The sequence below is a fragment of the Lepidochelys olivacea genome (assembly GCF_965140295.1).
Source record: "Lepidochelys olivacea isolate rLepOli2 genome assembly, chromosome: 28".
Classification (NCBI taxonomy): Eukaryota; Metazoa; Chordata; order Testudines; family Cheloniidae; genus Lepidochelys; species Lepidochelys olivacea.
Window position 1 is genome coordinate 5,705,491 of NC_140438.1, and position 12,208 is coordinate 5,717,698.

Genomic DNA, 12,208 nt, shown 5'->3' on the forward strand with positions numbered 1-12,208 from the left:
GACACAGAGATGAACATAATTTCTTGGGAAAAAGTCAACATGGTTTTTGTCAACGGAAATCATGCCTCACCAATCTACTAGAATTCCTTGAGGGGGTCAACGAGTATGTGGACAAGGGGGATCCAGTAGATATAGTGTACTTAGATTTTCAGAAATAAAATGCGGAAATGCTGGGGCACGGAACAGAGACAAGTTTAGGAGCTTTCTCTGCGACGCCCTGGTTCTGTGGATTCTGACTGTGTGCAGATGTGGTCGCCCCATCTCAAAAAAGATATATTGGAATTGGAAAAAGTACAGAAAAGGGCCACAAAAATGATGTGGGGTATGGAACAGCTTCCATATGAGGAGAGATTAATAAGACTGGGACTTTTCAGCTTGGAAAACAGACAACTAAGAGGGGATATCATAGAGGTCTATGAAAGCATGACTGGCGTGCAGAAAGTCAGAAAGAAAGTGTCATTTCTTCACACAATGCACAGTCAACCTGGGGAACTCCTTGCCAGAGGATGTTGTGAAGGCCAAGACCGTAACAGGGTTCAAAAAAGAACTAGATAAATTCATGGAGGTTAGGTCCATCAACGGCTATTAGCCAGGATGGGCAGGGATGGTGTCCCTAGCCTCTGTTTGCCAGAAGCTGGGAACAGGCGATCACTTGATGATTCCCTGTTCTGTTCATTCCCTCTGGGGCACCTGGCCTTGGCCACTGTCAGAAGACAGGATACTGGGCTAGATGGACCTTTGGTCTGACCCAGTATGTCCGTTCTTATATATTTGTGGGAATTAAGAGAGGATGCAGATCCGACTGAAGGAATGGTTGTCCGTGAGACTGCAGATGACCCACCTGACAGAAGAAAGGAGGGATTTCCCCAGGCTGGTGAGACACGGAAAGAAACTATGGAAGAGCTTCTGCGAAAAAGTGAATCTGACCCAAGAGTAGACACTCTTAGCCCAAAGAGAACAAATCATAACCCTTTAGGAAAGGGGGGTGGGGAAGGACTCCATGCTGGGACTGGGACACAGAGGGTAACCCCAAGATGGGTTACAAAATAATTAATGATCCAATGCAGCGTTTCTCAGCTGGTGGGTTGCGACCCCAAGGGGTTCATGACAGGCAATCAGACGGGCTGTGAGATATTAAAAGATTTACCATGATCTTCAGCAAAGAAAATCTCCCCCCCCCCCCCCCACTTCCTGCACTTTTAGCCCTCAAGGACAACTATTCTCTGTCAGCCTCTTGACACGCACACATGGAAGTTGTATAGGGTCAGCCTTGATATGGGTTTTATTCTTATTTCCTACTAAACGTAAGGCGACTTCTAATCAGCGGTCACCAACATGAAAAATGTGAGAAACTCAAATATGTCCGACAGCAGCTCCCTCTTTGTTCAAAATGAATATTCAAAGCTGGTCTGCATGCAGTATACCAGCCCCAGGGCCCAGCCCATCAGTCCGTACAGGGTACAGCTGGGCTGCCCACATCTGACCAATTTCACTCACTCATGGAAACTTTCAGACTCCTCAGGGTCTGGATATTTTGTCCTTCTCCCATCCTAGTTCAACCATTCGGGCGGTTGTTCCTTTCCCCAAAGGGAAACACCTCCCCTGAGATCTGGATTCGCTCTGAATCCCCATCAGACGTCACATCAGGAGGGAATCAGTCCCGGGGCTCACCCGGCTTCCCCTTGTTCCACCCTTCCCAGGTGCACATCGGGGCTGGAGGCCGTGATGCCCTGTCGCGAACATGGTAATTGGTCTGAAATCTCCCCCCGGCCCATCAGAGACAGACACGTACCTGTGTCACTCCCCAGCTCCCGTCGCAGCGTCTCTAGGGGAAGGAGAGGACGGGAGAGAGGAGGATTCAGGCTCTCGCGTTCATAGAGAAATCCCCATTGGTTATTAATGTAACTGCTTTAAACTACGGGACGGGGACACAGACCGAGGCCCACAATGCAGTCGCTGCAGACAGAGCCAGCCCCACAGGGCGACTCCATGGGGAAGGGCGACTCGTGGAGCTGGGGCTGTGAGATGGAGCCCGGGGTCAGTGACATCCCGAGAGTCCCCGACTCCTCCCCAGGGCCAGGGTCGCTCTAACCAGAGGAGACGCCACCCCCAGACTCCCACTCACCTTTGAATCCCCGCAGGACCTGCTGCAGGACGGCACTTGTCAGAGAGAAATCGCTGAGCCTCCTCTCCAGCTCCGCAAACCCCGGCTCCGGCTTCCGAAACGCCCCGTCCTCCCTGCCGGGGAAAGAGGGAGGGGTGAGAAATGGGCCTGGATCCCCAGATCCTGAGCCCAGCAACCCCCAAACTCCAGCAAACCTGGATCTGTGTTTTGCAGCCCGGGATGGGCACTGTTCTAGTGAGTCACCTGCCTTCAGCCCTGTGCCGGCCATGGGCCCAGAGAGTGGGACACGGGGAAACACTGGGGCAAGGAACAAAGACAAGTTTAGGAGCTTTCTCCGGGACGCCCTGGTTCTGTGGGTTCTATATGTGCAGATGTGGTTGCCCCATCTCAAAAAAAAATATATTAGAATTGGAAAAAATACAGAAAAGGGCCACAGAAATGATGAGGGGTCTGGAACAGCTTCCATATGAGGAGAGATTAATAAGATTGGGACTTTTCAGCTTGGAAAAGACGACTAAGGGGGAATATCATAGAGGTCTATAAAAGCATGACTGGCGTGCAGAAAGTAAGTAAAAAAGTGTCTTTTACTCCTTCACATAACACAAGAACTAGGGGTCACCCAATGAAATGAATAAGCAGCAAGTTTAAAAAAAAAGAAAATATTTCTTCACACAACCTGTGGAACTCCTTGCCAGAGGATGTTGTGAAGGTCAAGACTACAACAGGGTTCAAAAAAGAACTAGAGAAGCACATGGAGGATAGGTCCAACAGTGGCTATTAGCCAGGATGGGCAAGGATGGCGTCTCTAGCCTCTGTTTGCCAGAAGCTGGGAACGGGCGATCACTTGATGATTCCCTGTTCTGTTCATTCCCTCTGGGGCACCTGGCATTGGTCACTGCCAGAAGACAGGACACTGGGCTAGATGGACAGTTTGGTCTGACCCAGTGTGGCCGTTGTTATGTTCACAGCCACCTCCCACATTGGGAAATTCCAGTAACAAGGGGCACCAGCACTGGGATTACGTGGAAAGGGAGGAGACACAGACCGAAGAGTGGGTGTGTTCCCACATGTCACTGTGGACACAGACAGAGCCCAGGTCTTCAGCAGGGAATGAACGTGGGCCCTTATCACCAAAAGCCCTGAGCCCTTCAGCTAAACCAGTAACCCTGGGGTGTCCAACTCATTTGGAAGACAGGGCTGTCTTCCACTTTCCGGTACGGTCAGTGAGGCAGGGCATCAATTTAAGACTCTGCACCCCACCTCCATTCACAGCAACAGCTTTCAGTGGGACACCCAGGCACAAAGGGGAGACTCCAGGATCAAGCACCCCATGGGGAATAAAGGAAGTCAGTGTCTATGCTGACACAGGCCAAGGGCATTCACACCCCTCTGAGCCGCTGTTTCAGGCTCTCTGCAGACTCAGGAAGGCAACATTGTCTCCGCGTCCATTTGGGAGGGTTTCTTTGTAACCAGGAGGGCTAGAAACTTACTTTAAAAAAAAAAAAATCGAAAGCTGAGATTCTGCACACACTGCATACGTGATGTGTCCCCGTTAATACGTCAGACAGCCTGGGTCTGGCCCCTGGCCCATATGTCTGACAGCCCTGGTGGGACGTATCAGCCGTCAGAGACTAACAGGCTCTTCCCCTTGCTGAGGCAGCCACGAGGGGACACAAAATCACAGGCTCTAAGCCCGCGTGTCACGCTGCCAGGGCAGGGGGACGCCCTGTATTCAGTGCGGTTAGCAGACCTAACACGCCATGCGGGGAGGGAGACAGAGCCCAGGACTTACCTGCCCCCAGAGCTCCCAGCACCCTGGAGAGGAGAGAAAGGAGAGGCCGTCAGAGGGGGTGTCCCAGGCTGGGGAAGCCTCCTGCTCCGCAGGGAATCACCATGGGAGCCTCTGATATTTAGGGGTATTTCAGACCCTCAGGTTCTGCTTCAGAGACCAGCTGCCGTCTCCCCCCCGTCCCCACCAGCAGGGACGGTTGCTCTCAGCAGCCCCAGCAATCCCTGCTGGGAGGTGGAAAGTTTCTCCCCGGCCACTTTAGAGGCAGAAAATGTTTCTCTGCCTTGAGAGTCAAATTCCTCCCAGTGCCGAGAGCCCCGCAAGCCCTCTGGCCCCAGTAACCCATTAACCTGGTGTGAGTGGGATTTTAGGCCTGGCTCGGGACCTCTGCCCGGGGAGGGGATTTACAGACACTTACAGCAGAGGAGAGAAGGTCTCTGGGTTGCAGCACCCAGGACCCATCCCTGGTGCTGCCACAGACTCAGTATGTGACCTCGGGCAGCGCTCTGCCCCTCCCTGTGCCTCAGTTTCCCCCTTTCTCCCATAGGGATAATTGCCCCGACCCCCCTTTGTAAAGTGCTTTGGGGTCTGGGGCAGATGCTCCTACAGGAACGCTGCGTGTGGTCATTGCAACGACAGCCTGACCTGCAGGGGTGGGCTCAGCAGCTGCCCCTTCTCTCCTCCCCGCTCCCCAAGCAGGGAAATCTCCCGGGACACTCGGCAGGCGCCCGCATCCCTTCTCTGGACAACGGCTCTCTCGAGCTCTTCCAGCCGGGACAGCAGCCGCTGCTCCTGCTCCGCCAGAAACCCTCGCAGATCCCGCCACTCCCAGACCATCTCCTGCCTCTCGGCTGCCGTCCGGCTCTGCAGCCACAGGGAGAGGGCGGGTGGGTACCGGGGGAGACCCATAAATGCCCCTCCCGGCGGGTGGGGGAGTTATTTCCCAGAGCGCGGGATCTCTTGCGCTGGGGGATGGGAAGGTTATTTACCCCAGCAAGGGGGACGGATCAGGGCAGGGGTGAGCTGTACATCGCTCATGGGGGGGGACTGTTCTCCCCAAAACCTCATCTGATTGCTCTGGGCCAAACCCTCCATCTCCGCAGCCCGCATTTCCTCCCCATCTCCCCAGGTGCGGGAAAGGCTCCCCGGTCACTGTGACACGCAGACAGCCCGTGGGCAGGGGCTCGGGGCTCACACAGACTGACCCGCTCCTGCCCAGCGGCCTCCCGCACCCCACGGGCACCATGCCACCCCCGTGTCGGACCCTGGGCTCCGGTGGGGACGGGTCCCTGGATGAGGCTGGCAGGCCGGGCCCTGCATTCGCCGTCACTCGGGGCACCGGGATCCCTGGCGAACCTGGGCCCTGGGCACCTACCAGCAGCTCCTGGCTTTGCCGCGGCTCCTCGGCTTCGGCGGCTTCTCTCTCTTTTCCCAGAGGGGCCCGACGCTCTCGGGGGGGCTCCTGGAAGAAGCAGGGGAGGGGGGTTACAAACCGCTGCAAACGGCCTCACAACGGCCCGATTTCAGGGCCCGTCCTGCCCTGCCGAGCCCCTGGGACTCAAGGAGACTTTTTCCCCCGGCCTCGTTCAACCTCAGCGAGGGTGACGGGGGAGGAGATGGTGAAGGGGGGGGAGAAAACACAGAACCCCATGCTGAAGTGACAGGGGGCAGCCCAACCCCTCCTCCCCCCGCCCGCCCCAGCTTTGAATATCAGGCGACTCTACCCACACCCTAAGCAACAACTTCAGACATTCCCCCAATTCCAACCCCCCACGCAGCCCCCAAGTGCCGATCTGAACATGAAGCCCCCCCATCGAGTACCCCCCCAAACTCGCCGCTCTTCCCCTCCCTCTGACATCCCCAAACTCCCCGTCTGCCCCCTGCCCACTGACACCCCCCAAACTCCCCACTCTTCCCTCCCCCCCTGACACCCCCCAAACTCCCCACTCTTCCCTCCCCCACTGACACCCCCCCAAACTCCCCGCTCTTCCCCCCCACTGACACTCCCCCAAACTCACCACTCTTTCCCCCCCACTGACATCCCCAAACTCCCCATTCTTCCCCCCCACTGACACCCTCCCAAACTCCCCTCTCTTCCCTCCCCCCACGGACACCCCCCCAAACTCCCCTCTCTTCCCTCCCCCCACGGACACCCCCCCAAACTCCCCGCTCTTCCCCCCAGACACCCCCCCAAACTCCCCGCTCTTCCCTCCCCCCACGGACACCCCCCCAAACTTCCCGCTCTTCCCTCCCCCCACAGACACCCCGCAAACTCCCCGCTCTTCCCCCCAGACACCCCCAAACTCCCCTCTCTTCCCTCCCCCCCACGGACACCCCCCAAACTCCCCACTCTTCCCCCCACTGACATCCCCCCAAACTCCCCTCTCTTCCCTCCCCCCAGGGACACCCCCCCAAACTCCCCTCTCTTCCCTCCCCCCACTGACACCCCCCCCAAACTCCCCGCTCTTCCCTCCCCCCAAGGACACCCCCCCAAACTCCCCGTTCTTCCCCCCCACTGAACCCCCCCAAACTCCCCTCTCTTCCCTCCCCCCCAGACACCCCCCAAACTCCCCACTCTTCCCCCCACTGACACCCCCCAACTCCCCTCTCTTCCCCCCCAGACACCCCCAAACTCCCCACTCTTCCTCCGCCACTGACACCCCCCAACTCCCCTCTCTTCCCTCCCCCCACGGACACCCCCCCAAACTCCCCGCTCTTCCCCCCACTGACACCCCCCCAAACTCCCCGCTCTTCCCCCCAGACACCCCCAAACTCCCCTCTCTTACCCCCCCACTGACACCCCCAAACTCCCCGCTCCAAACAGCCCCCATCCCCAGCAGCCCCCCCCCCATACACACTCCCCCGCCCCGCCCCCCGCGCTCCCGGGCCGAGCCGGGCTCCGGGCCCCCCCCCGGCAGGAGCGTGTCCGCCCCACGCGTGTCCCCGCCCGCTCCGCGCTGCCCCCGGCCCCACCGCGCCGCTCCCGGCCCCGGCCATGGCCCCGCCGCGGCGGACTCACAAAGGGCTCCCGGGCCCGGGGGGGGGGCAGGAAGGGGCGGCTCCTGCCCGGGCCTGGCCCTGCCCCTCCGGGCCCCACGAAGGGTGTTTGGGACACGCGGGGAATCGGGGAACCCCCCCCCCCCCGAGCCTGCAGGATCAGGCCGGGATGCAATGGGGGGGGCAGCTGCAGTGGGGGAGTTGTGGGGGGCAGCTGGGGAGAAGGGTGAGAAGCCATGGGGGGGGGGTCTTGCCTCCCCTGAACCCCCTCCAAGGCCCTTGTCCGGCCGAGGACCTGGCTGTCGCTTTTCCCCACCGGTGCAGGGGGGGGGGGGGTCTGTGAATGATCCATGCTTTGCAGGGATTTTTATTTTCCATTTCTACCCCCGTATGAAGTGACATTTCCAGCCCCCCATGCCCGGGGCTTTAACCCCCTTGGCGAGTCACGGTTCTTTGGCTGAATGCACATGTGTGGGGCGGGGGGCGGGGGGCGGGGGGGGGTTGTTCCTGGGAAGACGTAAAGCGTAAAGTGACCAGATGTCCCGATTTTATAGGGACATTCCCGATATTTGGGGCTTTTGCTTATATCAGTGCCGATTACCCCCCCCTCCCCGGTCCCGATTTTTCACACTTGCCGTCTAGTCGCCCTAGTTATACCAACCAAAGCCCCGGAGTGGACAGCAGGGAGCGGCTATGTCTAGACGTGGCCTTCGATGTCATTTATTACATCTTGCTGGGAGGCCATGTTCCGGTGAGACGGCGGTTTGGTTTGATTTTTCACGTCTAAGTGTAACCAGGAGGCCCTGGGCGTGTTTGTGTTTGTCGAACAGGGACGTTTGTGGGGCGAAAGATGGTTCTCTGGAACCTGGACCCTGACCACAACAATAATGGACTTCTTCTCGTCCCCCGTCCCCCTTCTCCTTTCTTTCCACGGACATTTATCCTCGCTTTCAAGTCTGATCCTTACCCAGCCCTGGCTTTATTGCAAGAGGGTGGCTTCGTCAACGAGAGAGACGTTTTATATTGCAATCAACATCGGGAACGGACACTCCCCTCACAGTGTGCACTTTTCAATCCAGGTTTTCAGAAAAGGGAGGCTAATAAATACAGTCCTCAACCTCCCGGGACCACGCCGCACTGGCCGATTGTGATAGGCACGCTGCAGATTTCACTGGCTAACGAAGCTCACATCTTCCCCGACCTTCCAGGGAGCCAGGACCCTGCCCTAAATTATTCGCAATCTTAAAATATTCCAGCTGATTTAGAAACCTGGAATTGCCCATTGGGAAACAAATAAAATAAGCAGTGAGCTCCATTCCCCTCTCAGTTTAATACACTCTCTGGGCCTGCATTTCACTGAACAAAACCGCCTTTGAAAAATATACGGGCCTATGCAAAGTGCTCGGATCTCTCTTGCTCAGAGAGGTTTGGAAATCTGGCCACCAAGTTTTGAGGGCAGACTGGATTTTGGAATTCATTTTTAGAAGCTAGAGTTGGTTCTAATATATGTGAGATGGAGAACAAATGTTAAATGGGTCATAATAAATGACATAACAATTATTAACGTTTTCAGCACCAGGTTTTCAGCAAACGGACTGTATCCTGCCCGCAGAAAAGCCGGGGGAGGCGGGGAGGGAGAGGATGTTTTTGCCCAATTCTTAGCCCAAAGCGAACAGCAGAGAAGAATGCAGCGCTCAGATTTCAGTTGGTTCTTTTATAGTTGAAAAGGACACAGGCAAAATGACCTTCTTCAATGACTGTAACAGTCCCTTGTGCCCGCTCCCTCTCCCCAGCGCCCAAGTCACACGCTCGGACCCACAAGGAGCAGTCTGCCCAGCGTGGCAGAGGGAAAAAATCACCCAGCAGAGTGGCGCAGCAGAAGCGTGCTGGGCCCATAACCCAGAGGTCGATGGATCGAAACCATCCTCTGCTAGCTTGGCTTTTATTCCTCAGGGCCCTGGAAATCACTCAGCCTGCCTTCCTTTCAGCCACGTCCAGAACAGGAACACCTTCTCTGGCTATTTCACTTTTCACCGTCATGAAACCAAGGGACAAAGCCACAGACGGTCCCCTCCTGTACGGAGAGAGATGTCCTAGGACTCCACTCCCGTACAACCGCAGGACTGGAAGGGACATCGCGGGGCCATCGAGTCCAGTCCCCTGCACTCACAGTAGGACTAGGTGTTATCTACACCGTCCCTGACAGGTTTGTCCAGCCTGCTCTTAAAACTCCCCAATCATGGAGATTCAGAATGGAATCGCACAATTGAAAATCAGCGTTCACCGTTTTTCCCTTGTCCCCCACTCTTTTCTTAAACTGGACCTATTACCCTTAACCATTGCAACACATATGATAGGTCTTGTCCCGTCCTGACCTGAGACCTCTGCAAAAGCAAGAGTTAAGGACTGTTGCGTGTTTTAAGATGTCTTAAACCTGTTATTTTCTCTATTTTTTTAATAGGGGAAAATCCACGTAAAGAATGGATAGACTAGCCTGTTATATGCTGAAAATTACACCATAGTACGTAAACACACGTTTACACATTTTAATAAACGCGTCTGATGTAAACATTTAAGAACTTTAACTACACGGGTTGTTAACACAAAGGCCTGCGAGCGTTGCGACACGGGTAACAATTTTTAATTCAGCATTAAACCCGTGCAATCGCTCCTCATCGACATGGCCCACATCTCCTATTGTGAAAGAGTGAGTTTACGGAAAGATGTAGGATTTCGACTCCCTTGGGGAAGAGGGCTGCTATCGTGAAAGGCTCCGTAACAGTTCTGGTTTGTACAGCTCAGCCATTAGGATGTTCTCTTTGAGGCATAGATTTTTCCTTCAGGATGCATTTTTGGATGAAAGACTCGGAAGCCCGAGGGATGGTTTTGGTAAACAAACCCGGGGGGTAGTTAAGTCGGTTTTGAGAGTTTGGGCGTCTCTTGTGGATATGGAATGATTACCTCTGTGGAGAAGGCGGCTTCCTTCACCGGAAGCGGCCTTCTGGAGGAGACAGGGACACAACCCTTTCGTGAAGACGCTTTGCAGAGTACAGCTGGCCAAAGAAAGGGAAGAGCTGCTTTGTTCTGGGGGTCTCCAGACTACCTTGGAAGGGTCCACCGAAGGTTGTCGTTACCACGGTTTCCAACCTGTGGTCTGCAGGGGATCTGCCGACAAAGTCTAAGCTTTCCAAAGGGCTCCGCGCCTACCTTCACAATTTTTTAGGGGTCCGCAAATGAAAACTGGCCTGGGCATGGGGATGCCTGGTGCCTTTCCAGACCCAGCCCTGGGACGCAGGGCTTGAGACATCCACTCCGGCGAGTGGGGGAAACGGAAAAGCCCCTTCACTCCCCCCCAGTTTTTGCAACCAGGGTTCAGCCCATCCGGGGTAACTTTTATCCCGTCTGCCCCTCCCAGTGCCGGGGTTTTGCCCTCTGCCACCATCTCAACCAGGGCTGGTCTTAGGGGAAATGGAGCCCTGGGCAAAGTTGTATTTTGGAGCCCGCATGGAGGCCCCTGACCCCGCATTGCCCCTGGCTCCCGCGGGCTCCCCACCCCCCCAGGGTAACACTGCCTCCCCACAGTGTTTAATCTGGATTGAAGAGGTGTATATTGCCACACTTACTGCGTGCTGCAGTCTCTTCCCGGGCTCCTAAGCCCTGCACCCCCCCTCCCATGCCCCCATGGGGAAACTGACCTGGGGCTTGCTTCCCCATCCGTCCCCTCCCCCCACATTCCTCCGCACCCCCAAAGGGGTGAGCAAGAAGCTGCCCAGCCCAGGTGGGGAAAGTGACGTGGACGCACGGACTGCTTGGTATTGCCCCTTGCTTGCCCCCCACCCCAGCTCCCTGGGGGGGTGCAGGATCTGTGAGACACTGCTCGCCCTTCCACCCGTTCTTAAAAGGGAGGCTAATAAATACAGTCCTCAACCTCCCAGGACCACGCCGCACTGGCCGATTGTGATAACCACGCTGCAGATTTCACTGGCTAACGAAGCTCACATCTTCCCCGACCTTCCAGGGAGCCAGGACCCTGCCCTAAATTATTCGCAATCTTAAAATATTCCAGCTGATTTAGAAACCTGGAATTGCCCATTGGGAAACAAATAAAATAAGCAGTGAGCTCCATTCCCCTCTCAGTTTAATACACTCTCTGGGCCTGCATTTCACTGAACAAAACCGCCTTTGAAAAATATACGGGCCTATGCAAAGTGCTCGGATCTCTCTTGCTCAGAGAGGTTTGGAAATCTGGCCACCAAGTTTTGAGGGCAGACTGGATTTTGGAATTCATTTTTAGAAGCTAGAGTTGGTTCTAATATATGTGAGATGGAGAACAAATGTTAAATGGGTCATAATAAATGACATAACAATTATTAACGTTTTCAGCACCAGGTTTTCAGCAAACGGACTGTATCCTGCCCGCAGAAAAGCCGGGGGAGGCGGGGAGGGAGAGGATGTTTTTGCCCAATTCTTAGCCCAAAGCGAACAGCAGAGAAGAATGCAGCGCTCAGATTTCAGTTGGTTCTTTTATAGTTGAAAAGGACACAGGCAAAATGACCTTCTTCAATGACTGTAACAGTCCCTTGTGCCCGCTCCCTCTCCCCAGCGCCCAAGTCACACGCTCGGACCCACAAGGAGCAGTCTGCCCAGCGTGGCAGAGGGAAAAAATCACCCAGCAGAGTGGCGCAGCGGAAGCGTGCTGGGCCCATAACCCAGAGGTCGATGGATCGAAACCATCCTCTGCTAGCTTGGCTTTTATTCCTCAGGGCCCTGGAAATCACTCAGCCTGCCTTCCTTTCAGCCACGTCCAGAACAGGAACACCTTCTCTGGCTATTTCACTTTTCACCGTCATGAAACCAAGGGACAAAGCCACAGACGGTCCCCTCCTGTACGGAGAGAGATGTCCTAGGACTCCACTCCCGTACAACCGCAGGACTGGAAGGGACATCGCGGGGCCATCGAGTCCAGTCCCCTGCACTCACAGTAGGACTAGGTGTTATCTACACCGTCCCTGACAGGTTTGTCCAGCCTGCTCTTAAAACTCCCCAATCATGGAGATTCAGAATGAAATCGCACAATTGAAAATCAGCGTTCACCGTTTTTCCCTTGTCCCCCACTCTTTTCTTAAACTGGACCTATTACCCTTAACTATTGCAACACATATGATAGGTCTTGTCCCGTCCTGACCTGAGACCTCTGCAAAAGCAAGAGTTAAGGACTGTTGCGTGTTTTAAGATGTCTTAAACCTGTTATTTTCTCTATTTTTTTAATAGGGGAAAATCCACGTAAAGAATGGATA

General features: G+C 55.3%; 1 protein-coding gene across 5 annotated transcripts in view; it reads right to left on the reverse strand.

Annotated features, from left to right (window-relative positions):
- Positions 1-6,926, reverse strand: part of LOC311514105 (uncharacterized protein) — a 31,221-nt gene extending 24,295 nt beyond the window's left edge. For 2 of the 5 annotated variants that reach the window (XM_084616486.1, XM_084616483.1), the window contains exons 1-5: positions 6,888-6,926; positions 5,290-5,376; positions 3,918-3,940; positions 2,126-2,241; positions 1,793-1,825 (exon numbers count right to left, since the gene is read on the reverse strand). In XM_084616486.1, the coding sequence (XP_084472612.1) occupies positions 1,793-1,825; positions 2,126-2,241; positions 3,918-3,940; positions 5,290-5,376; positions 6,888-6,911 (283 nt within the window). In that variant the 5' untranslated portion in view covers positions 6,912-6,926. Of the gene's footprint in view, positions 1-1,792; positions 1,826-2,125; positions 2,242-3,917; positions 3,941-5,289; positions 5,573-6,887 lie in introns of those variants that run through there. The other 3 variants (XM_084616484.1, XM_084616485.1, XM_084616487.1) reach the window with 3 other exon arrangements.
- Between the last annotated feature and the right edge of the window lie 5,282 nt (positions 6,927-12,208).